At 44.7% G+C, this 23,763-nt stretch overlaps 1 protein-coding gene and 1 long non-coding RNA gene across 7 annotated transcripts; both read left to right on the plus strand.

The window, feature by feature from the left end:
- Positions 1-800: 800 nt before the first annotated feature.
- LOC134008898 (uncharacterized) lies at positions 801-8,504 on the plus strand. 2 transcript variants are annotated; one of them, XR_009928203.1, is made up of 5 exons: positions 852-956; positions 1,723-1,791; positions 3,013-3,142; positions 7,576-7,683; positions 8,203-8,504. It is a non-coding gene; the product is annotated as an uncharacterized LOC134008898 (long non-coding RNA). The 2 variants fall into 2 exon arrangements; XR_009928197.1 differs by lacking the exon at positions 1,723-1,791 and having other exon boundaries at positions 801-956.
- A 2,683-nt stretch (positions 8,505-11,187) lies between these two features.
- On the plus strand, positions 11,188-23,648 carry brsk1b (BR serine/threonine kinase 1b). Of its 5 annotated transcripts, none has more exons than XM_062448492.1 (19): positions 11,188-12,505; positions 13,091-13,185; positions 13,698-13,783; positions 13,991-14,131; positions 14,283-14,399; positions 14,512-14,545; positions 14,799-14,867; positions 15,109-15,255; positions 15,619-15,650; positions 15,753-15,917; positions 16,357-16,454; positions 16,770-16,932; positions 17,072-17,132; positions 17,714-18,317; positions 18,682-18,730; positions 18,841-18,964; positions 19,198-19,408; positions 19,546-19,635; positions 19,730-23,648. In XM_062448492.1, the coding sequence occupies exons 1-19, from the start codon at positions 12,418-12,420 to the stop codon at positions 19,945-19,947; spliced, it is 2,592 nt and encodes an 863-aa protein (XP_062304476.1). In that variant the 5' UTR covers positions 11,188-12,417; the 3' UTR covers positions 19,948-23,648. The 5 variants fall into 5 exon arrangements, with proteins under 5 accessions (XP_062304476.1, XP_062304492.1, XP_062304484.1 ...); XM_062448508.1 differs by having other exon boundaries at positions 18,035-18,317; XM_062448500.1 differs by having other exon boundaries at positions 16,779-16,932.
- Positions 23,649-23,763: the final 115 nt, after the last annotated feature.

Genomic DNA, 23,763 nt, shown 5'->3' on the forward strand with positions numbered 1-23,763 from the left:
TGTGTGTGTGTGTGGTGGTGGTGGTGGTGGTGGTGGGGTGGGGGGGGCGGTTGCATGTGTGTGTGTGTGTGCTCTGGTGCTCAAGAGTGTTGTTGGCTTTTCTGATCTTACGAAAACCAGGGAAAAGACAAAGGAAGAAGAAAAAGGACAGGAAGAGACAGAGAACAAAAAAAGAGGACGTTTGAATAAAGAGATTTGAATGTTTTGTAAGGTGTGGCCCTACCAGCACCCAACACACACTTACAGAAAATTAATGTCCACTTGACATACTCTTATAACTAAATAGCTCTTTGTCACCTATGGTTTGTGATTGAATTTAACGACAGGGAAACCCTCTATGTTTCTCTTTACCATTTTCTTCTCCACTCTTTCACTCATAGCTTCCATTCCTTTGTGTTGTGCTTTTAATAAATACAAATCATTTTCCGCTTTTTTCCGCTTCCCTTACCCAACTCCCCACTATATGGTTGGCAGAGTAACAATAGCTCCCTTTCCACACTTTATATGATTGTGTCCCTCCCTCCCCCCCACACACACACTCGCTTTCTCTCTCCTTCCTCTGTGTTGGGGGATGTGAGGCCTCCTCCCACTTGGCCCCCTTCCCTGCGCGGAGAGAAGTTATGCCTTTGCATTTCTTTCACGTTTGCGTAAAGGACATTCTTCCTCCCTCCTCTGGGCCTCTCTATACATTACTTTGCAAAACGGGCACGTAAGCATGCACGTGCATGTGCACATGCGCGCGCACACGTAGAAACACACACACACACACACACCGTACGCACACACATGTAGTCTCACACACGTACTACACGCCCCTTCAGTCCATAGGATTGAAACCTCCATTCACCATACAACACCACATTTAAAGAACCCAAGCCCCCCTTCTACTGTTTTCGGGATCTGCAATTCCTCGACTGACTCTACCCCTTACAGGACCAAGATCACACATAGTTTGGGTAGGACATTTTATATTAGGCTGTGTTTATCATTAAATCGGGTCCGTAGTCAGGTTCAATACCCAGCATTGGTTTTAGGACATACTGTTCTTTTCGGATTTCGGAATGGTCTCATAGCTTGTTTTTGCATGTCAAAGTCAAGCCTGCCTCTCTTTCATGTTTTACCATTGGAAGCTAAAAAAATATTTAAGCAAGATCAGTGTAAAAAAAAAATATTACTTCCACGGAGCTAGTTAAACTCGTCTCGTTGTGTTTTAAATATTCTATGGGGCTTTCCAGTACGTAGTCTAATACGAATTTCAAAAACAGAAAAAAGTTTGTTTTTATGCAAAGCTTACGGTAGGTTTTACATGTAGGCCCATTACGTTTAAATTAGCCGTTTGCTTTTAGTGTTCCATTATAAATTCCTGCAACTATTTTAAGTTGTGACTAAATTAAACTGGAGAAGTGAATTTTCTGTTGGCCTACTTGTTTTTACAATGGATTGTAACATCTACTATATTAGTTACCAGAACAATATGAGGGGTTGGGGAAATGTAGGGGCCTCGTATGCACTCTGCACAATTACGTTAACAAATCTTGAATTGCACCAACGATTCTAAAGTTTTATGTTTGTCTCATCTCACTGAGACTTAATACATTAGTAGAGTCATTTTTAGAGTCTGACCCTAATTCAGCGAATGGTGTTTAGACCAACGTCACCTGATTGACAAGACTGCATTTCCCAGAGTGCTTGAGTTGTAAACCACCTACTATTGGGTTACAGGTGTGACCGTGAGGAAGGGTCGGGTCAAGCATTAACTAAACAATTTAGTAATTTCAGCACGGTGACCAGGTAGGAGTGTAAACCTATGCAATAACCCGTTACAACATCAAAACTAGGCTGTTTGGGTCGTTTTTTCTTTTATCAATAGTTTTTATTAGCCGTAAAGTTTTTAAACATCGCAGTGAAGTTTTAAATGAAGTGAAAAACATTCGTTTGTTTATTATATATAGTTGTCCATGTAAGCGCATCAGGCCTATCTGGTGTGCCTGTAAAAGGGAATTATTGTTAATGACTGATATAGGCATTGGCTAGCATGGTCCCAAAATAGGAATAAGGCTAGTATTTAAATGTATTGTGTGTTGTAATGCCCAAATGTCTGCATTTTGTGTTGTAAGATTGCTTCATAGCCTCTTGCCGTAAGGTATAGTGACATTGCGCAACTTAAGCATGCTTGGACAAAGATGACTTGGGCTTCAAAACCATTATCTACCTAGTCACTTATCTCTATTTTAAAACCTCTCTGTTTTTGACTAGTGTCAGCATTCCTGAACGGATTTTAATCAATGAAATCCGTTCAATTCTCGGAATGATATGCTCTGACCCGCGTGGTCAGCGCATTAACGGTTTTCCAGTGTTCCATTGACAGCACATTCCGCAATACCTTATAAATTGATTAGAACCAAATTTGGGGGTTTCTGATGCTTCAACTGCGACAGAATGCCGCAATGAACGGGTGACCTTACGCAGTAGTGAATAATGTCAGTAAAGTAATGGTAGTGCGCTAAGTATCCAGTAGGGGGCAGAATTCCATAGATCCTGTCGGGCCGTATTTCTCATCTTGCGCTCCATCTCAGTTTGCACGGGCTTTGAAACGTGCGCTTCTCAGACGATGTCAGCTTTTTAGTGCATAGCATTGTCGGATTGCGCCATTTTGTAATAGTTACGGGGGGGTTACTAATTTCCGTGCCATACGCAGACAGTTGAGTGAGTTGAGCCAAAATGAAATCCAGTCTACTTGAATGTAATGCATTTTTTTTCTTCTCCATTGACCTCTTCTACCACTTACTCCATGGGTTCATTTACTTTGACCCCCCCAACAAGTCTTTCCAGTGGATTTATGTTCCCTCTGAACTTTGTCTGGGTCACTGCCCCCACCCCACCCCCTTATGTACACATGTGTTCTGCCATCTCACATTCTCCCCTCCCCTCTCTCCCCTCCCACCCTCGACTTACTGTGACTCTCCTCCCACTAACACGCTCTCTCTCTCTCTCTCTCTCTCTGGCACTCAGGCGTACGTTTTGCAGAGACACACGCACACGACAGCACTACAGCCATGTCGGACTCCGAGACCGCCGCCGCCCCCGCCGAGTCCCCCGTCCCTGCAGCCTGCGCTGCCATCAAGGCAGACCTGGACAAGTGGTAGGTGGAGGTGTTGGGGGGGGGGGGTGTGTGTGGAGCGTGGCCGCCATCTCCATGCAAACTGACTACTGTCAGGATGCCTTGCACTGGCTCCAAATGTGGCCGAGGCAAGACCGCCGCTGGCGCTGTGTTTCTGTACGTTCTGTGCCCTGTGACTCCAGGTGTTTGCATGTCGTTGTTTCCCAGTGGGGTGATGTCTGGAGTGTTCCCCCAGCTCTCTCTCGTACGTTGGAAAAGGTTGTGTATCTTGATGGGGTCGGATGGTGGGAGCGCCACTGTGTTCGTGCTAAGATGGAGAAGGCGGCTCGCTATGTGTCACGATGTTGGGGCAGCGGTACATTGTTGTGAGGTTTAATCCAATTTGGCATTTTGGTGGGGTACCTAATGAAGGGGGTCGGGGCCAAGGGGTTAAAATCGGAACCTTTTCTTCATGCCTGATTGAAAGAAAATAATATTGCGACGCCATAACCCCGCCCCCCTCCTATTCTCTGTAGGCTTGCTGTGTCAACAGCGATGAGTGTGAGTGAGGGAGCGCTAACTCGACTCTCCATTGTCTTCAACCTGTGCGTGTACTACCCCCCCCCCCCCCCCACCTCCTCATAGGATTAGCAGGGTTAGGTTGTTGTGGGTTTTATCTCTGTACAGTAACTGGGAACTAGGAAGGCCCGTGTGTTGAAGAGGGCTCAATGACAAGGCAATGTCAAAGCGGAGCTCGATGTGTGACGTAGCGCACGCGCTGTCCCCCTCGGCAGTTTTGGCCTTGCCAGTGTCCTAAAATGCCTGTACCTATGTACGCTGGCTTTTGTATCATATATCAAGCCTGTTCCTCTGAACCATGGCAAGGTTAGGGCCTGGTAGTTTGTTGGCTGCAGAGGCCTGATAAGGCCCTACACAGCCTGACCCCTGGGCGTGAGAGGGCAGATAAGGGCTTCAGGCCTGGCGTTTGTGTTGGAAGTTTCACAAGTGCCACATTATATTTGTCAGGCATAATTGTGTTAGGATGTCTTGATTGGAATGCTTGTTGAACTTGGGTTTATAAGCTATGCCACATAGTCAAGATTTGTTGACGCCAGTTCAGTGCTGATTGAGGTCTCAAGATTCTTTGGCGTAGGCTACTAAGCACACACTCTGCATGGCCATTTGGACTTTGATACCTGCAGGCTATAGGATACCTCTTGTACTATGTCCAAGGGCATGTGTGGTGAATCTTTGTGAAACTTGTAAAAGTTTGAACACATGACACTTTGGTCAATGCCACACAGGACAGTGTGCACCTCTCCTGAGGGCCCTTAAGTGGTGCAATGTAATCTTTTTCCAAGGCACTTACAAAAATGTATGAGATGGCTCATTCCATATACCAGGTGCCTCTATCCAAAGTGACTTGCGGTCTTTGAGCCCATGTCCTTGATGTCACATGGCCCATTCATGTTCCTTCACCCTCTCCCCTAGTTGGGCCACCATGTGTAACTCTAAAGCCACATGGTCCTTGAGGTTGTCATTGAGGGCCTGTATGGTGAGACATGCCTGGCCTTCCCTTAATGTGACTGACTGACCTGCTGAAGCCAGCGTAGAGACGGCTGACTCGGAGTAATGTATACCAGTGCAGTGTATTTATAGCCTCCCGCTCTTAAATAGTCATGCATGGGCGACTGTGTATGTACAGGATACCATGTTCCAAGACATAGATCATGTTGCAGCTGAATTTGAAACCTGTTCTTGACAGCCAAGTAAGCAGCTTCACATGGAGCAGGGCAGAACTGGGGGCAGCCATCTTGTCTCTCTGGTCGGCTGCTTTTCGGAAGAGGAAGTAGCATAAAAAATGTCTTCATGGCTTCATGTCCGTGTTCTCTTGTATTTCCCATGATTATGGTATAAAGTGATCCCAGGGTTGATCCTTGTACTAGGGTCTTAGTAAAACAATGGTGTAGATATGTAAAGTTTTCAAGGTGACCTTGATCATGCTATTGCTCTTTCAGGTTTGGGGCCTGCTCAACACATGTTCACCTTTATTACAAGTTCAAAAGTCGGTGGTATGGCAACTCAGATTGCCTGACTTCACCATTGACTCGATAATATGGTTGTGTAGCCTTAGCCCGCTCATAACAGGCTAATGTAAAGATTACACATGTCAATGTGTGACTTGGACTGTTAACTGTGTCTGTAAATATTAACCATGTATGTCCCAGAACCCCCTCATATATGTAGCCTTTCGATGTTCAGGAATTTTCAAACTACCTTTTGAGCTAGTCTCTGGGAACTTGAGGACACACTTGCCTATGTGCACACATACAGACATCCACCCGTGTGTTTACTAGAAGACAGGCCCCTGGCTTGTATGCAGGCATGCATGTGCTTGCTCTGTTTTGCGGAAACCCTTCTGCGGAATGCTTGTTGGGTCTCCACTTTCAAGCCCCCAAGGTACGTTACCACAAACTAGATAAGCAACTCCAGACCTGAAACCAAAAATACTTCATTCCAAGTTTAGTTTTCCATTGCGTTGTTGTTACTGAGGAGATCCTCTGTGCAACAGAGACTGTGTTCCGGTCATTGTAGGGTACATGACGTGACCTGCAAGATTAACTGTTGGGGGCTATGGGGTTGCGTTAACTAGGCCTTTGGTTGAAGGGACTCCAGTCATTCACTGCCAGTTGTAGCATCAGTTGCCCTCTTCTGCTAACCACTGCTCAGTTCTCAAGTCAGCACTACCTCTGTCCCAGGACGGTTAGTGACAAAGACCACAGTCCTTTTTAGACTCTCCTCTGGACTAGAATGCTGCTCACCCACCACCTGTGAGTAATCCATTATGTATGGGTTTGGCAGGGGATTTGCCTTAACTCGTTAATAATTTAGCCTTCCTTTCCTGATTGGTTTCTGGCTCCACCAGCAGTGGTGGTCAGTCAGTTCCATACAGTCCTGCCAACTAGGTTTAGCTAGCTACCATTGTTTTTTTCTTCATGTTTTTACAGATCATTTAGGAGCTTTGATTTTGGTTATGATATACGTGCATACACACCCTTGAGGGCTTATGATATCTCCTCCCTCTGCTTTTAACATGTTCAGGGAAGCCCTGTAATGCTTACTGTGGCAATGGCGTCTGTCCTAACACAACCCTTCTGAATGCTGTTTCCCATGTCGTGTTGCGGGACAATGCTGCAATCAGGTCTCTTCATTTAACAGCTTCGGGTTGCCTTGTATCCAGCTGCTTTCTTATTTGCAGATTAAAGCTGATCCAAGATGCTAACTTGTAGAATCTCATTCAGAGGATCTCCCCTGCTCTTTCGCTCTAGTACTCATTGTGTGTTTTAATTGGTCTTTTGTGTGAGACAGGGGTGGGTTTGTTCTGAGTTGCGTAATGAAGCCTAATTGGTTGATCCAAGTTCTAGGCTCCAGTGCGACGCTGGTGAGGACACACGGTTTAGGTTCTGTGGAGTGGAAGAATGCAGTCAGTATACCACCCGTGATTACAATCTGCCCTTCCCTCCCTCAATTCCAGTCCAATGTCATTTGATTATTAAAATGGCTGCCAGTTTTGCGTTTACTTCTGCGGTTCCACCCACCCCCCTCCTATCCCAAAGGTACAGTCCAGCCATATCTAGTCTGAAGCTCTGTGGGCTGACTCAGTCTTCTCTCCCCAGTCAAAACAGGGGTGGTGCAGGGCTTTGGTTGGATTATTTGTACGCAGCGCTTCAGCATGCTGCTCTGATGTTGGGTCATCACTGCTGTGTTTGCACGTACGCACACACGCAGGGACACACTGGTCCTCTCACCCCCATCCCAACCGATTCGGTCGGGATGGCATAAACCACTTTAATCTGTAGAGACCAGCTGTGGACATTACATCACAGGCAGCCTAGTGACTATAGAGGAGGGGTGGAGAACCCTGGAAATGCCCCCAGAGCTACGTGCGTGGGTCGGTGGGCGGGGGATAAGCTGAGGTCATGATCCCCTCACATCCCTTCGTTGGTTTCTCCCCTCCTTGTCTACCTGCAATGATATATTTTGCATTGTCACATAATCAGTTATTGTCACGGATCGGGTTAAGCTGCACCCACCCCCAACTCCTCTCTCCCCCCTCGCTCCCTTTCGCCCCATCACTCTAATGTGCTCTGGCAGTGTCTGCCTCTGTTCGGTGCTGCCGAGTGCCTGAAATAATCCACCGGCCTCCTTGTTGCCTGTATCTAGTGACCGCTTATTCTGTCAGCACCCTTCACCTCTGTCAGGGAGGTCTGGCGGGCCAAGGCATGCAGGTCTGTCATACAGTTGTTGCTGCAGGCTCCTCAAGTGCTTTGTGCCTGAATCCAGAACGCGTGCTAGTGATGCTTGGCCCTCCGAATGTAGCTTAGCCCCTCGTTGGTTGGCAGATACAGGGGGGGCAAACCCATTGCTGAGTCGAGAATTTTAATATGGGTATTTCTCTCTTTCTTTCATCGCAGTGTGAGTGACCATGGCGGGGAGGGCTGTAAGGATCTGATGGAGGCATTCGCAGCCTGTGTGAAGAGTGCAGCAGAGGCGTCGTGAGGAGAGGAGCTCGACTCGGAAATGTGAGTTTCTACGTTTTCGACCTCATTGGCTGAAACCGGTATGACCTCGGTAACTAGGATCAGAAGAGTTTTATCAGAATCAGAATAGGGTTTTAATCGCCAAGTGGTCACAAACAAGGAATTTACTTTGGTGGGCAGGTGCATATAGTAAACATGATGAAAAGTTTGTAATATAACTCTTAAGTATTGGTTCTGATGAGTAATGGTAGTTGTATATGGGCCATGGGAATGACGTTGGAGGTACGCAGCTACATTATGTTCTTGTAATGCCACACTCCGGAAAACTCCACTGTACTATATAGGCTAGTGGAATGTGGCTTGGCCAGCATACAAACCAGCCTTGGGCTAAACAACCCAGTGGTGTGCCAGTATCTCTAGCCATGCTAAGCCTGCAGACTTGTGTAAGCTAATATCCATTATGACCTAACCTTTTTCTTTTTGTCTCCTTGTTCTGTTGTCCAAGCTTGACCTCTCTCTTTCTCTTCATCCTTCCCTTTCTCTTATTTTTTTGCCATCTAGGTCCACTGCACTGAGTCCTCCACGTTTCCCAGCATTCCCTTCTGCACAACGGCACTGGACTGAACGATGATTGGGGGCGGGGTTCCGGTTCAAGATGGCAGAAACCACATTTGTCTCCTCCCCCCTATGTTAAGGCTTAAATGGTGCGTCCTGAATTGCCCCCCCCCCCCCCCATCCCCCCTTCCCCCCCCCCCGTGGTTATTTACATCAATTTGTAGACAAGTCCAGAGTCTCTGGGTTTTATGTAAATTGTCCACCTGAGATGCATACATTTAAATGGAATAAAGATGATGAGATACTGATTTAAGAATGCGACTGTTTTTGTTTCATCTTTCATCCGACAGTTCCTTGCTCAAACCTCCAAGCACTTTGCTTGTTTTAATTGCTCCACCTGTCGTTTGTTTTGTCGTTTTTCCACTGACCTCTGACAGGCTCAACAAAGCTCATGTACACTTGTGTGATTATTTGGGAGCCTATATTGGTAACTTTTACTTGACAGTGAGACTGGTTTACCTTAATCCAGACCCATTAGAACATGGGAATATAATGCATTTTGTTAATGGATTTACTGGCCCAGTGGGGTGGAGATTAACCTTTTAATCTGACTTGTTCACGCCACTGTTTGAGTAATGAGAAGATGATTGCTCTGGATACCATGTTTTTTGACCCTCCTGACTATTTAGAGTGTGTCCCTCATGTCCCCTTTGTCGTTTGTCTATTTAAATTCACACTGGAAGATGTGCAAGGTCTACTGCCGCTGCTGAGAAGGGACGCTCCAGTGTGGGGGGTCAAGGGGGTGTCTGGCTGTGCTCCTAGCCTACACACACAGGCACCTTTACACACTAGTGGGGAATCAAACTACAGGGTTAATCTTGTGGTGAAGGGCTGTGGTCAAAAAGTGAGTATGCGCCACCTGTGGTGAGCGCAGATTGGCTATAGACAGCTGACTGGAGAGAAGTCTGCATGTACAGATTGTGAGTGAGTCACATTGAGAAACACGGTACACCAAATCCAGAATTGCTGCCTAAAGCGGAAGCTTTGGAAGTGGAAAAGGAGAAGAGGGTTCTGTGTTTGTGTTTAACTGAAAAGCTACCCATGTGACCCCCCCCCCCCCCCTCAACAAAAAAGAGACCCACTCTTGGGTCCTCAATCTGCACATGCTTTCTCTAACCTCACAGGACCTCAAGAACATCAGTGTGGTGCCAAATCAGATGCCTGTGTGTAAATGTGCTGAGGAAGGAGGAGATATTTTGGTTTTTGTCTGGAGTTACTCAGAAGGTCTTAAGGGATAGTGCCTGTTGGGCATTCCTTAGGAGAGAAGAGAGAAGGGAGTGGGTGTGCTTAAGAAGGGGGGGGGGCCTGGCCCAGTCTCTTATCACTCAGCCTCTCCGTTGTGCTAAATAACAGGCTAAGCAGTATGTTCAGTACCTTCCAAACGGATCCTTGCTTCACTGGTTTAAAATACCTCTTCAATTGTTCCATGTGAGGAGTTTAGGAAGGACATTCAGACATCAACGGATCCAACAGAAAACCGTTATGTTAGCCTGGACACTGACACTGTAAAGAGGATAGTGAACATACTTCATCCTTACCTGGGTGACCCTGCACGTTGAGAAGGCTCAAGTAGTATTCTTCTCTATCTGTTGTTGTTGTTGATGTTGAATATGTGATTAACCCTAACCCTATGTTAGGGTTAAGGTTAATCACATATTCAACATCATATTTTCTCAGGTAGTGAGAATGAGCATACGTAGGCTACATATGCTCATTCTCACTACCTGACTCCTAGTGTGTGTGAATGGAACTGTACGTTTTGAGACTCTGGGTTATTGAGGTCACACACGCCTACATTTAGAATGTCATGTAGGATGCCTTCGTGATTCGTCATGTGACAGACATTCACCTATTTTGCTAAATATATTTCCACGTGATCACTTACATCCTCATGAAAAACCCTTTTGAAACATTTTTTTTTGTCCACCACTATGTTATAGCCAGAGTACCACCTAAAAGCCAAGCAGAATCTGTCACAGACACTGGATTCAATGATCAACCTGCATGATAGGTTGTGAGAACTGTGAAGTGTGTTCATGTGTTAAATGTGCGAGGGCGCTTCAGCAGGAAGCCATGGGTATATACTGACACTCTGTGGACAGAAAAGACACTGCACTACGTTGTGTTCACACATTACGTGAATCATACATTCTACAGCTGTGGAAATTAATCAAAATGGGGCAACATAATTTTGTGTATTGAGTTTAAGCAACATGTGGCAACTCACATATTTTGTACATGTAACAATGAACACATGGAATTGTAGAAGTGAATGGGGTGGGTATCCAACCACTGAGAACAATATAGGCAGATCAATAATTAATTAGACTATTGTTGCACCAAAGGCCATTGTGCCTCTATTTGGCTTGTCCCAATATTGGAGATGTCTTTCATGGTTTCATAATTTTACACGTGAAGCAAGGGACTAGGCCAGCCAGGCGCACATATTTCATTATGTCAATGATCGCACCATCAAGAAACAAACCATGCACCATTTAATCTCGAACATTTCAACCTGTCCGCACGAAGAGATTAAGATTAAGAGATTAAGTAGACAAACGTCATGTCAAGATATTCAACTGCACACATTGCACTACGATCACATATATAACTATTTGTAAATGCTCGCATAAAAAAAATGTAAAAAAAACGGCATTTGTCAAAAAAAGTTTCCACCAACAATTCAGTCTTGGTCAAATAGAAAGATTAGAATGATTTATGTAGGCTAACAAAAAAATCCCCAAAACGGATTTTAAGATAGGCCTAATTGAAGGTAGGTTCATCCTGGAAAATAATTCAAGATTATTGTTAAATTAATATTTAGGGGGAGGAACGCCGGGCTCAAGGATGAGGCGTGGAGGGTGGATGAAAGGAGGGTGGGGGTAGGAAAAGCGGAACCCGGATGCTGATGCTGTCTGTATTGGATGAAGAGACAAGCAAAGAGAGGAGGGGAGAAAGAAAAAAGGGTTTTGCAACCGGTGGAGAGTTTATCCTGTGACGGCGTTTGGATGCGTAAAACTCCGGTAGACAAACAAATATTTTTCCAAACGTTCCAGAGAAGACAATACAAGATTCACGCCGACACCGGTGAAGAATGAATCCTATGGCTGCGGAAGGAACGCGAGAGAAGATGCTGTGATATGTACATAGACAGTCAGGCAGGGAGGGTGAGAGCAAGGGAGAGACGGAGAGGGAGGGGGAGCGGCAGGCTACTACACCAGCCAAAGATGCTTGCTATTTCTAGAAGCACGATTTATAACACGGCCGAACGTTCGACATTCAAAGTAAACAATTCTTGCGAGAAATTTAAAGAGGAACACAATCTTAACTCTTACTGACACTGATAATGGAAGATTGAGAGTAGCCTGGACGGTTGCGGATAGTGGGGACGCTGTTTCGACGCTATGATCCCAGTTTCCTGATGCAGGGCCAGGGATAAACTTAAGTGTGCACCGGATATTGGAAAATCGTTCTTCTGTGGCTGTAATCATTGAATATGCTATCCGGGAAGGAAACAAAACATTTAGTATAGTTTTAGAAGGAGGATAATAGGACGAATAGGCTATATCTCTGTGAAAACATTCGGGACAACTTCTTAACAAACATCATTGACTAATAAAAAATAGTATCGGGTAGATTTTGGATGTAATCTGCTATGCAGTCTCTGCTTGAGAGATTTTCATATTACAGCTGCAACCAGCTCTTTACGGTAGGCTAATTGACGATACTATCATAGTAACTACAGCGATTTCAATTGCTGTTTATCCCTTCAGTAGTTCATTTTGGACATCTAAGATTTGCGCCTGTCAATATTTCCTTACCCCTCTTTATCAACTCCCAATAATTTAATGTAGCCTACGTTCATTTTTGATTATAGTTATCATTTTAAATATACTGTAATTGATCTCTAAACAACAAAAAATATATGCAGTAGCCGCAAGAAAAACAAGTGCATGGGAGTAGGCTAGGCCACGGAACTGCCATCGCGACCACAGCCGCTCTCTATCACTCCCTGTGACATCGCTATGTGTCTGTAATGTCGGTACGGCGGTGCCGCGCCGCCCGAAGGACTGAGACTAATCGTTATCAATTTCTCTGGACAAATAGCATTGATCATATAGCCTTATAGTGATAGAATTCCGTCTTTAACAGACGGTCAGAATGACTAGCAAAGAGCTGACTGTAGGCCAATCGGCCCAGTACGTCGGGCCTTACCGGCTGGAGAAAACGCTGGGGAAAGGGCAGACAGGTAAGGGTGCACCGATCTTCTGGTTTTCTTCGAATAGCGTAATGTGTGATTGCAAAAAAACATACGAAGGATTCGTTCCGTGTATTCATTGATTAAATGTGTTACATATGAACTAAATATGATAGTCTAAACGGTGAAATTGACTTGGTAGGTTGCATGCTTTGCGTTTAGTGTTGACAGTTGCCAAATGTAACGGAAATGTCATCACAGGCCCTTTCAACATTTTCGTTTTCACATAATTTGTGAAGTTTACATGTTCTCACTTTCGCAGTGCAGAGTATGTAGAAATTGCGTGTGGCTACTGTGTTTTATTGTGTAGGCCTATGCATTTCTGTGTGTATGCACATGGTAATACAGTAGCATTAAAATCACCCATATTAATCTTTTGAAGACTTGGTGAGAACAATGCAACCCTATGATACAATTATGTCTGATTCCTGTGATCAGAAATACTCAGAAGGCCTGGCCATGAACGGTGAATGGTATATAGGCTAGCTTGTGTCATGTGTCATTCTCACAAACGATCAACCTTCCCCTCTGTGCCCACCTTGTATCTTCCTCCCCGTCCCACCGTCCCTCCCTCAGGTCTGGTGAAGTTGGGGGTCCATTGCATAACTGGACAGAAGGTGGCTATAAAGATTGTGAATAGAGAAAAGCTGTCCGAGTCTGTCCTTATGAAGGTAGAGTGACAGACACAGCAGGGGTGGTAACACGCTGTGCACCTTCAACACATCTCATTCGTTGGTGACACATATGTAGTATAATATGATGATGACCCAGAAACACAGTGACATATTACATCTGTCATTGTATTCTTGGAGAGTACAATCACAATTTAGCCAATGTCACCTGGCAGTGTTCACAGTTTCCATGTACCGCAAAACATTTTTGGAACTTGAAATGTTGTCTGTTTTGAGTATGAACTGTGGACTAAGACTGTATGCTGCGCTATACAGCCTCTCTCCTCAATGTGTCTTAAACTATCACTCACAAACCCCTCATCTCTTCTCCTGCTCACCCTAACTCTCTCCTAATCTTTCTCTCTCTTTACCTTTACTTTATCCCCTTTCTCTCATTCATTGTCTCCATCACAATCCTGCTACCTCTCTGTCTTTCTTTCCTCTCTCTCTCTCTCTCTCTCTCTCTCTCTCTCTCTCTCTCTCTCTCTCTCTCTCTCTCTCTCACTCCTCAGGTGGAGAGAGAGATAGCTATTCTTAAACTAATAGAACACCCTCATGTACTGAAGCTGCATGACGTTTATGAGAATAACAAGTATCTGTAAGTATGTTCTCTTTCCATACTTAACCTCTATCTTTCTCTTTCTGTGGGACTCTTGGTTCTAGAAACTAAGCTATGAAAGAATGTTCTGTGACCTCCACTGTAGGATCGTGGCATGTGTATAAGCATATATGTGGATGGTGTGTGTGTGTGTTTACAAGGTCTGTGAAGGCCTATTTTCATCTTTCTTGGTATTTTCTCCACTAGATACCTGGTGCTTGAGCATGTATCGGGTGGAGAGCTCTTTGACTACCTGGTGAAGAAAGGCAGGTTGACCCCTAAAGAGGCCAGGAAGTTCTTCAGGCAGATCATCTCAGCCCTTGACTTCTGCCACAGTCACTCTATATGGTCAGTTATATGGCAATATGAGGCCGTTATTGGGGGCAGCCCAGGCTGACTCAGCAATATATATTGACAATACTGACTCAATATATGTATCTGTTTTTTCCAAACGGACTCCCTGATGTGTGTTTGTGTGTGTGTTTGTATGTGTGAGCAGTCATAGAGATCTAAAGCCAGAGAACCTGCTCCTTGATGAGAAGAACAACATTCGCATTGCTGACTTTGGCATGGCCTCCCTACAGGTTGGGGACAGCCTACTAGAGACAAGCTGTGGGTAGGTGGTGTGTGTGTGTTTGCTGATTGTCAATGAATATGTCTGTCATCAATATTTTTCAGAATAGAACTTTCAGAATATCATTTTTCTTAAATGTTCTTCCCTGTTTTAGATCTCCCCACTATGCATGTCCAGAAGTGATCAGGGTAGGTTCTTTCTTTCGTTCTCTCTCTTTCGTTCTCTATCTTTCTCTCTCTCTATCTTTCTCTCTCTCTCTCTCTCTCTCTCTCTCTCTCTCTCTCTCTCTCTCTCTCTCTCTCTCTCTCTCTCTCTCTCTCTCTCTCTCTCTCTCTCTCTCTCTCTCTCTCTCTCTCTCTTTCTCTCTCTGTCTCTCTCCCTCTTCCTCTCTCTGTCTCTCTCTGTGGAATATGTGTGTAACAGTGCCATTGTGTGTTCCAGGGAGAAAAGTATGATGGCCGCAGGGCTGACGTCTGGAGCTGTGGAGTCATCCTCTTTGCTCTGCTAGTGGTAGGAACCTGTCTTTGTCTCCTTCCTTCTCTTTCTTTTCTACAAAGCCAAACTGTCCTCAAAAGTGTGTTTGCATGACCTAACACACTTCTACACTCACTGTCTCTCTCTCTCTCTCTCTCTCTCTCTCTCTCTCTCTCTCTCTCTTCTCTCTCTCTCTCTCTCTCTCTCTCTGTTTACACCAATCCTTATCTTCCCAACCCACTCTCCTCCTCCATCTCTCTGTGCTCCCTCTCTTCAGGGTGCGTTACCTTTTGACCATGACAACCTGCGGCAGCTGCTGGAGAAGGTGAAGAGTGGGGTGTTCCACATGCCCCACTTCATCCCCCCTGACTGCCAGGCCCTGCTCAAGGGCATGATAGAGGTCAACCCTGACAAGCGGCTCACGGTACGACGGTACTCATGTTTGGGTGGGAGGTGGGTCACCACTGGGAAGATAGGAGCGATAGAGAGAGGCTGAACCGCCCGGGCTGGTAGAGAGGGTGAGGAGGGAACAGAAAGAAACAAGAGATGTGAGAGGTCAGTTAAAGCATGAACGAGGTACGGTCGACAGCTGTAGAGGTGACCAGGGAAGAGATGATTTACACAGCGTGAAATGAGGTCAGTCTTTTATATCAAGGTCGCCGCCCTGCATCCTAATAGAATATTAGGTTTGGAGCCTGGGCTTGTGGTGGTCAGATCTAGAACCAACATGTGTGTTATGTCGTATGAATCCATATTCATATTTGGTTCTACGTTTGCCCCCTTTCAGCTAGAAGCAATACAGAAACACTCCTGGTACCTGTAAGTACTCTCACTCCTCTGTCTGCCATACCATGATTATATGAGCATGCCCCGATCGGAGGATTATGTTTGATGTCCGATCATGTCTGATCATGTCCACAGCGGGGGGCGTAACGAGCCGTGCCCGGAGCAGCCCCCTCCGAGGCGCGTGTGCGTGAAGAGGATCGTGTCTGTGACAGAGCTGGACCCTGACGTGCTGGACAGCATGCACTCTCTGGGCTGCTTCAGGGACCGCAGCAAACTCACACGGGACCTGCAGTGTGAGGAGTGAGTAGCAGACACGCACGCATGCCCACACGAGGGAGCGGCACTGAGGGGTCACACCCACGTCTACGCAGTTGCAATTAGTCGTCGTCTCCCCCCCCCCCCCCAACCCGACACACAAATACTCTCTCTATCCCTCTCTTCTGTTCTGTCTATCCCCTCTGTTTTGTTTGATCATGTTAAGTGTTACATCACTCTGGCAAAGTACAAGGATATTTAACAATGCCTCTCTTTCACCCTTTCTTTCTTATTTGGCTCTGTGTCTTTTTACTTTCTCATCTAGACATTTTCTGTTGACGTCATCCTGTGGGGGGGGAGGGGGAAGCCATTTTTTTTTTCAGTTATATCTAGATAGAACAACATCATATTGCTACAACTAGAATGTAGGTTATGACAGTTATGCTCCCCTCTCCGCCTTACTCTATCTCCCTCAAACTCTCAGAGATAACCAGGAGAAGATGATCTATTACCTGCTTCTGGACAGGAAAGAACGTTACCCCAGCTGTGAAGACGAAGACCTGCCGCCCAGGAATGACACAGGTTAGTAACACAGTCCTTATATCACTCAGGAAAGAAACACCATCTTTTTAATACAGAGGTTAGCAACACTGTCAACACTGCCGTTACACCACACAGTCATTTAGCCAATCTGTAGAAACACGTAGGAAAGAAACAGTTATTTAGCCAGTTGGTTAAAAATACAGCCTTTACACCACGTAAACACAAATCTTTCACAGAAAATAAACACAGTCTTTTAACCACAGAGACACAACTTCTAAAACAACTCAATAGTCTAGCCTAGCAACCAGTCAGGAGTGTAAACTTCCAACCATTCAGGAGTCTAACCTGTCTAAGGTCTCCTAGCAGACCCCCCCAGGAAGCGGGTAGACTCCCCCATGTTAACCCGTCATGTCCGCCATCGTCCTGAGAGGAAGAGTCTGGAGGTCCTGAGTGTGACGGACCAAGGATCCCCGACGCCCCCTCGCAGAGCCCTGGACACATCCGCACACAGCCAGAGGTCACACACACACACACACACACACAGCCACACTCACTAACACACAGTGTAAACACACACTTTCAATAAAGACAAATATGTCTTTTGCTTTAGCAGTATACCCAGCTTATGTATCGGTGTGTATTGTTTATCCCTTCAGGTCTCGTTCAGTCAGTGGAGCCTCCACTGGGCTCTCCTCCAGCCCCCTGAGCAGTCCCAGGGTAAGTCACTTTTGGCCAACTCATTTTTACTATACTCATTTTGTTCAATTTGATTACAGTTTTAAACTAACAAAATTATAGTATGTATTTTGTTTGTAGATTATTATTTTATTATTATTATTATTAAGTTATTTGGTAGTTTTAGGCTAATTCTTTGGTTTTCTGCACACTCTTATTGTATGTAAATATGTATCTGGTGTTGCTGTTGTTGTTGTGAGACCCTCTCTGGTTTAGCCTGTCTACCTCCCCCATACTGTCCCATTCTAAGCCATAACTCATCACTAAGCCATAACAGACACCTTGAACAAACATGGAGGCCCCTCAAAACACACAAAGGAAACATATCTTAAAATCGACTTCCTGTTCACCGCACAAAATGTCATATTCCCAATAAGTAATATACCCAAACAGCATATAATGAAGTAATATACAATCATATACCGATTAATGTAATCTTTACAGCGAGAATTACAGATGTGTTAGGAAAAATCGTCACAAATCATAACTCATGACCATTGCTCTCTCTCCATCTCTCCTTCCTTCTTTTCCATCCCTCTGTCTCTTGTCTGTCCACCCATCAGAGCCCAGTGTTCACTTTCAGCCAATCAGAAGTCACCTCTGCCTCAACCACCCAGTCCAAAGACCCTAAACCAGGAAGTGCCACCACTCCCCGGGCATCCCAACGTGCGCCCGATCCAAAAACCCAGACCCTGCCTTCTAAGGCGGCTTCTGATCGTCCTCACCTCCAGTCCATGAAGTCCCTCCCCCTTCAGACTCCTCCCTCCCCCTCCCCCTCCCCTCTTCTCTCCCCCATCCCTCGTTTTTTCTTCTTCCCTGCTCCCTCCGTCTTCAAGTCTGTCACTAAGAATATCTATCCTAACTCTGCCCCCCCTGTGTCACAGGTCACACCCCAGGGCTCTCCGCTCCCCACCCCTCTGGGTACCCCTGTGCACCATCCCCAGCACCCCCCTCCCACCCCTCCCTCCTCTTCCTCCTCCTCCTCTTCCTCCAGGGCGGAGGGGGGCGGTGGTGTGGGCGGCGGCTCCCTGTCTCTTACTCCTCCCTCCAGCCCCGGAGGCAGTGGGGGCATGGCAGCCAGTAGCTCCGCCCACTGGAGGACACGCCTCAATTCATTCAAGAACAACCTGCTGGGGTCACCTCGTTTCCACCGCCGCAAGCTGCAGGGTAAGATGGTAGTACAGAAACATAACAGTACTTCCAACATTGGTCAGTCTGCCCATTAGGGAAAGGGATACAGTTACAGCTCATCTTAAAGCTTGCGTGTAATTATATAATATCTTCATTTAGTTGCCTTTTTGTATTTCCAAGCGGCAGCTCTCTTAGTTGTCTATGCGTAGAGGTGGAGAAGAGTGGCGCACCAATGATTCACTCTGATCACTAATTAAGTCAATGAAACAGAACCTCTTCAAGTGTCATTCTTAAGTTTATTACCACGGTCTCTCATACTCTTTTCTACTCCTCTTTTGCTGTCATCACTCTCTCTTTTCCTCTCTCATTGCCTCTCTTCTTTGTTCTGTCTCTCTTTCAGTCCCTACATCAGAGGACATGTCTAGTCTAACTCCAGAATCCAGCCCTGAGTGAGTATCCAAACACAGTTCTGTTTTCAGGCAGAACAGTTCTCCTATCTGTTGATGGACCAGCCTGTCTTTCTTACTGTAACACCACTCTATTGTCCTCTTCTGTGCAGGCTGGCCAAGAAGTCTTGGTTTGGGAATTTCATCAGTTTGGAGAAGGAGGAGCAGATCTTTGTTGTAATCAAAGACAAACCGCTCAGCTCCATCAAAGCTGACATAGTTCATGCCTTTCTGTCTGTGAGTGGCTCTGACACCTACTTCTGTTGAATTTGATTGTCCTCATCACACCCCAAGTATTGTAGTCAGGGGGAATTCACAGTCTTTTCTATGGATGAATGTTTTCACCATTGAGAAAGAACTGGAGTGTCATAATCCTTTTCCTGTTATTCAACAATATTACATTTCTGCTTACAAACTCTGTCATAGTTTCATCCATCTATTTCTATGCCCCTCCTCCGTTCCAACTCCAGATCCCGTCTCTGAGCCACAGCGTCATGTCTCAAACTAGTTTCCGGGCTGAATACAAGTCTTCTGGCGGGCCCTCAGTCTTCCAGAAACCCGTCAAGTTTCAGGTGGACATCGCCTTCTCTGAAGGAGATAGGGAACGAGAGAGGGAGAGGGCGGAGAGGGAAGGAAAGAGAGAGACAGGCATCTACAGTGTGACTTTCACCCTAATATCAGGTATGGTGCATTGTGGGTGATACTCTGTGACAATGACTTCTATTGATGATGGCCTGTAAAGTTACAACCTGCTGGGCGAGGTAGGCTAGAAAATGTGCAGAGAGGAGTGTGAATTTCTCTTCATCTTCCACCCACAGGTCCCAGTCGAAGGTTCAAGAGAGTAGTGGAAACGATTCAAGCCCAGCTACTTAGTACTCATGATCAGCCTTCTGTGCAGGCACTGGCTGGTGGGTCCTACACACACACATACATTTCGGAATAATCACACACATACAGTCGATGTGTTTGTTCACGCAGTCCCTCCCTCATCCCCCTTCCTAGATGAGAAGAACGGACAGCTTTCCTCACGTCAGCCCGGCACCCCCACCCGGCAGAACTCCCGCCGCTCCGAAGGCGGAGGGGACCGTGGAGAGCGAAGTGACCGGGCCGAACGTGGGGACGCAGGCATAGGTGGCAGTGGCAGTGTTCTACAGAGGAGAGGTTCCGGTAAAGACAAGACCCGACTCCTGTCCTCCAACGGGACCCAGTCTCAGCCCTGACAGAACCCTGTAGAGCACCAGACGAGGCAGGAGCAGGACCGGCCAGAGACATCTTGAGGAACACACAGGCTTCCCCTATCAAACAGATCACCCACAGCACAGGTTACCACACCACCTTATTGGAAAACACTCACTGGCTGCTCTTTGAGGCAGTCAGGAAACCCTAATAAGCAACCTTAACTTAAAAAAAAACATTTCTACTGGGAAAATCACCATCATCGACTAGTCAGGAACACCACAGTCCATGTCTACAGTATGTCCAAAACATTTACCGATCATCTTTCATCAACCACACATATGGAAAATCAAAATGAGTCCTGTCAACAGTCAGATCAGAAGCTAGCTGATTCAAACTGCTCAGAGGAAAGATCTGTGGTGAATTGTAGGATGGAGTCACCCATTGAACTGGAAAACCTGTTTAACCTCCCTGTTCCCAATGGTAGGGAAATGTGATAGTTCCATCCAACAGAATTATGGGTAAAGGCAAGTTAGGAAATTATCTTAAAAGACTGAGAAATAGAGGTGGTGTGTCGTATTACAGAGCGATATTAAAATAATTGGCTTAATGACAAAAATAATCTGAATCAAGCTTTCAAATGAGTCATCTAAAATGCTTATACAGCTATTTGACGAATCTTCTTCACAGAGAGAATCGGATAATTATTATCTGATTGTGAAATTGTAGAACCATTTTGCCTTTATTTGAGGAATAGCAACAAGCTATCTAATAGTTGTAGCCCCATCTTACTATTGAACACATCAAATAAGTCCTAGTCCTCATTTTAGAAAGGCCATACACAAATCCTTACAGAAGATATGCAACTGTGGGACTGAATCTTGTTTAACCAATTTTTGGTGTGAATGATTTTAGAGAAGAAAATTGAACTTCACCACACTGGTTGTTTTCTCTCAAATATAATTCAGTTTCACTCTAAAGATTCATTACACTCACTACCCCCCCCCCCCCCCCTTTCCTCCCAAATATGAGAGAGTGCACAAAATGAGCAGAGAGAACAGAGTTGAGTTCTTCTAAAAGGAGATCTGGAAAACGTAATTTCAAGAAGAAAGAAAGACTGACCAAACTGAGGCAGAAAGACAAACATGTATGTAAATGCTGCATATTCATTCTCCCAGGACGGGAAAAGAAACAAACCACACAGAAAGAATGAAATCCAATGTTTTGGTTAATTTGTCTTTTTTTTCTTCTCTGTGAATTAAGTGCAAATGAGTTTGATGTTTGCCGCCAGCAGGATGGAAGATGATGCTAAGTGAATGTCAAAAACGTTACAATTATTGCCATAATATGTATTTATTTTATTCTGTCTATTTACGTGTTTATTTATTTGTTTATTTATTTGTGAATATTCCTGAAGCTCAAGATGGAAAGAAAAGATGGAGAATCAAATGGGAATATAAAAAGAGGAGAAATTGAAGTCAAGATAGAATTGTCTGTATTGAGACAGTTACCTAATGTCTGCTATTTTTGAGTTCATATCATTCCCTCTTTTCCTGAAAGCAAAGTAGAAAATTTGCTTGTTTTCATTTTTATGTTTTGAAAACCAATGCTGCAAACATTCCTTACTGCTTATGTTTACATTATATATATACTTTAGTCCCAATTTAGAAAATGAACACAGAATCAAAATATACTAAAGCTGAATACAAAACACAAACCTATGAGAGATGTTATTGCTTTTTAGGCAAATCTAATGTAGGCCAACTCATAGACACTTGAAAAAGTGGAAGAGAGCAGGAGAGGGTTAAAAAGGAAAGTCCCCTCTTCACTTTTGCAAGAATGTTACACAGAAACTAACACAAATTGCCTCTAAAAGCAGAAACCCTTTGCCAGTGACAAAAACGTGTTGCTTTCAATGTCGTTACAAATAATACACATGAATTGAACAGGACTTTAAAACTGGTTTGCACTGTCCCACAAAAGAAATGTACACAGAGCAAACCAAACCATTTTCCCCTCTCCCTCTTCTCTTGGCCAACGTGGTCCCCACAACCCCTCACCCCCTTCCATCATCCCGGTCACCCTCTTCCATCACCCCGGTTACTCCCTTCCATCACCCTGGTCACCCCTAAAAAAGAATACTGCAAGCGAAAGCTAGTTTCGTTCTAGCTCCTCCCTCATTGACACCCTATCTGGGATGACTATTATGGAAACTTTTTAAGCCACCATCTGGCAAACCCTACTGCCACATTGCTATGGACTCTAAATGACAGCACTTCATATTACTGTGCCACATCATCACCATACTTTACTGTACTGTGTTACTTCACAGAGACCATGTGTGTCAATCCACTTCTCTGTAAATTATATGGATTTAGCAGGTCAGTAAAGTCTTGTGTGTGGCCCACAGGGCAAGTAGCAAAACACTGTCTATCAGGTTAGTCTTTGTTTACAATTGACTCAACAGTCACCATGATTACCCACTATTAGACAGAACTAGTTGTGTGTGTTTGCCTACCTTGTTCAGATGAGAATCTCTCTCACAGCTATTGACATGGTGATGCGAAATGATGAAAGAGGTCTCACTATAGCTTACACATCTAATTCAAGGCCTTCCCATGGACTCACATGACAAGGGCTGGTTCTCTTACCAAAACATGTGCATTCCTTCACTTTCCCTGTCATAATGTGTAATATGGCGGAAACTGCTTTCGAGTATATGTTCAGACCAGTCCTTATCTGTGACTCTTGAAGATGACAGTGAATTAGAACTGAGCCATGAGTAATTTGAAACTCTGGAAGACAGACCTCCGAAGCTAACTGCCCCTGTTATGCTGCATGTTAGACAGCAGAATGGACCCTAATGTTATGACAATGAATGTTTTTTTTGTTATTTTTTTAATGCATGCCATGCATACTATGGTTGCAAACCAACACCTGATAGCATGGTGAAGTAAAGTGTGGGCGCCTTAAAGATGATGCGTACATTGAGGTGAATGCCTGTCATATTTTCTTGACCTTTCCATGATCAGCCCTCAGCCCCATTCCAATGTCCTGTCCATTTATTAGATGAAACACAAAACAAATATCCGATCAGCATTTGACATTCAGCTCTTTCACATGAACTCACCACCTCTCACATTTAGAGAGAAACAGGGAAATGCTAGAACGAAACCATGCATCCAAAATTCTATGTAAATATCTGTCTGAAAAAAATAAACAGTGGGAGGGTAGCAAAGATGTTTTGGTAAAATTGTGGGTGAAAGTGAACACACTATTGACAGAACTTTCACCATCACCCCATCACCTCGGTCTGTCTTTCTATAGCTTTCCCCCTTCCAACTCTCTTTTTGTATTTCTTGACTACCCCCTCTAATCCTGAAGAATATACCTCAACTCCCTGCCCCTCACCTCATTATATAATCACCTTCCATTCCCTGTCTCTGTCCATTGTATACAGTACATATGAACCATATTCTCATTCTTTATTGACACTGTACTCACGATTATTGTCATCATTATTGATTATTCCAATTATGATTGTAATACTGTAATCTTTACCACCTTCCCTTACGCACAGTAGAACAACATTTTCTTAAAATCTGAAATCAGAAAATTGGGGGAAAACATTATTATGATGATGATGAAAAGAGAAATGTCTGTATTATAAAATAAAAAAATAAGTGCACTATTATGATTATTATTATTATTATTGCCTGTGATAAATAAAGAACAATAAACTACATCAAATCAAATTAGGTTTCCTAATTATTATGTGGAGGGTATACCGGACAACATATGAGATGTATTATTGCTGTACACTAGAGCAGTATCATCAGTAGGATAAATTATTTTGGGGG

Source organism: Osmerus eperlanus, chromosome 2 (genome assembly GCF_963692335.1).
Source record: "Osmerus eperlanus chromosome 2, fOsmEpe2.1, whole genome shotgun sequence".
In the NCBI taxonomy this organism is placed as follows: Eukaryota; Metazoa; Chordata; class Actinopteri; order Osmeriformes; family Osmeridae; genus Osmerus; species Osmerus eperlanus.

Bases quoted from the DNA above. Each gene is read 5' to 3' on its own strand.
- brsk1b (XM_062448492.1), top strand. From the start codon at position 12,418: ATGACTAGCAAAGAGCTGACTGTAGGCCAATCGGCCCAGTACGTCGGG. The intron at 13,784-13,990 runs GTAAGTATGTTC...TTTCTCCACTAG, and splicing joins TATGAGAATAACAAGTATCT to ATACCTGGTGCTTGAGCATG. The intron at 18,731-18,840 runs GTGAGTATCCAA...TCTTCTGTGCAG, and splicing joins ACTCCAGAATCCAGCCCTGA to GCTGGCCAAGAAGTCTTGGT.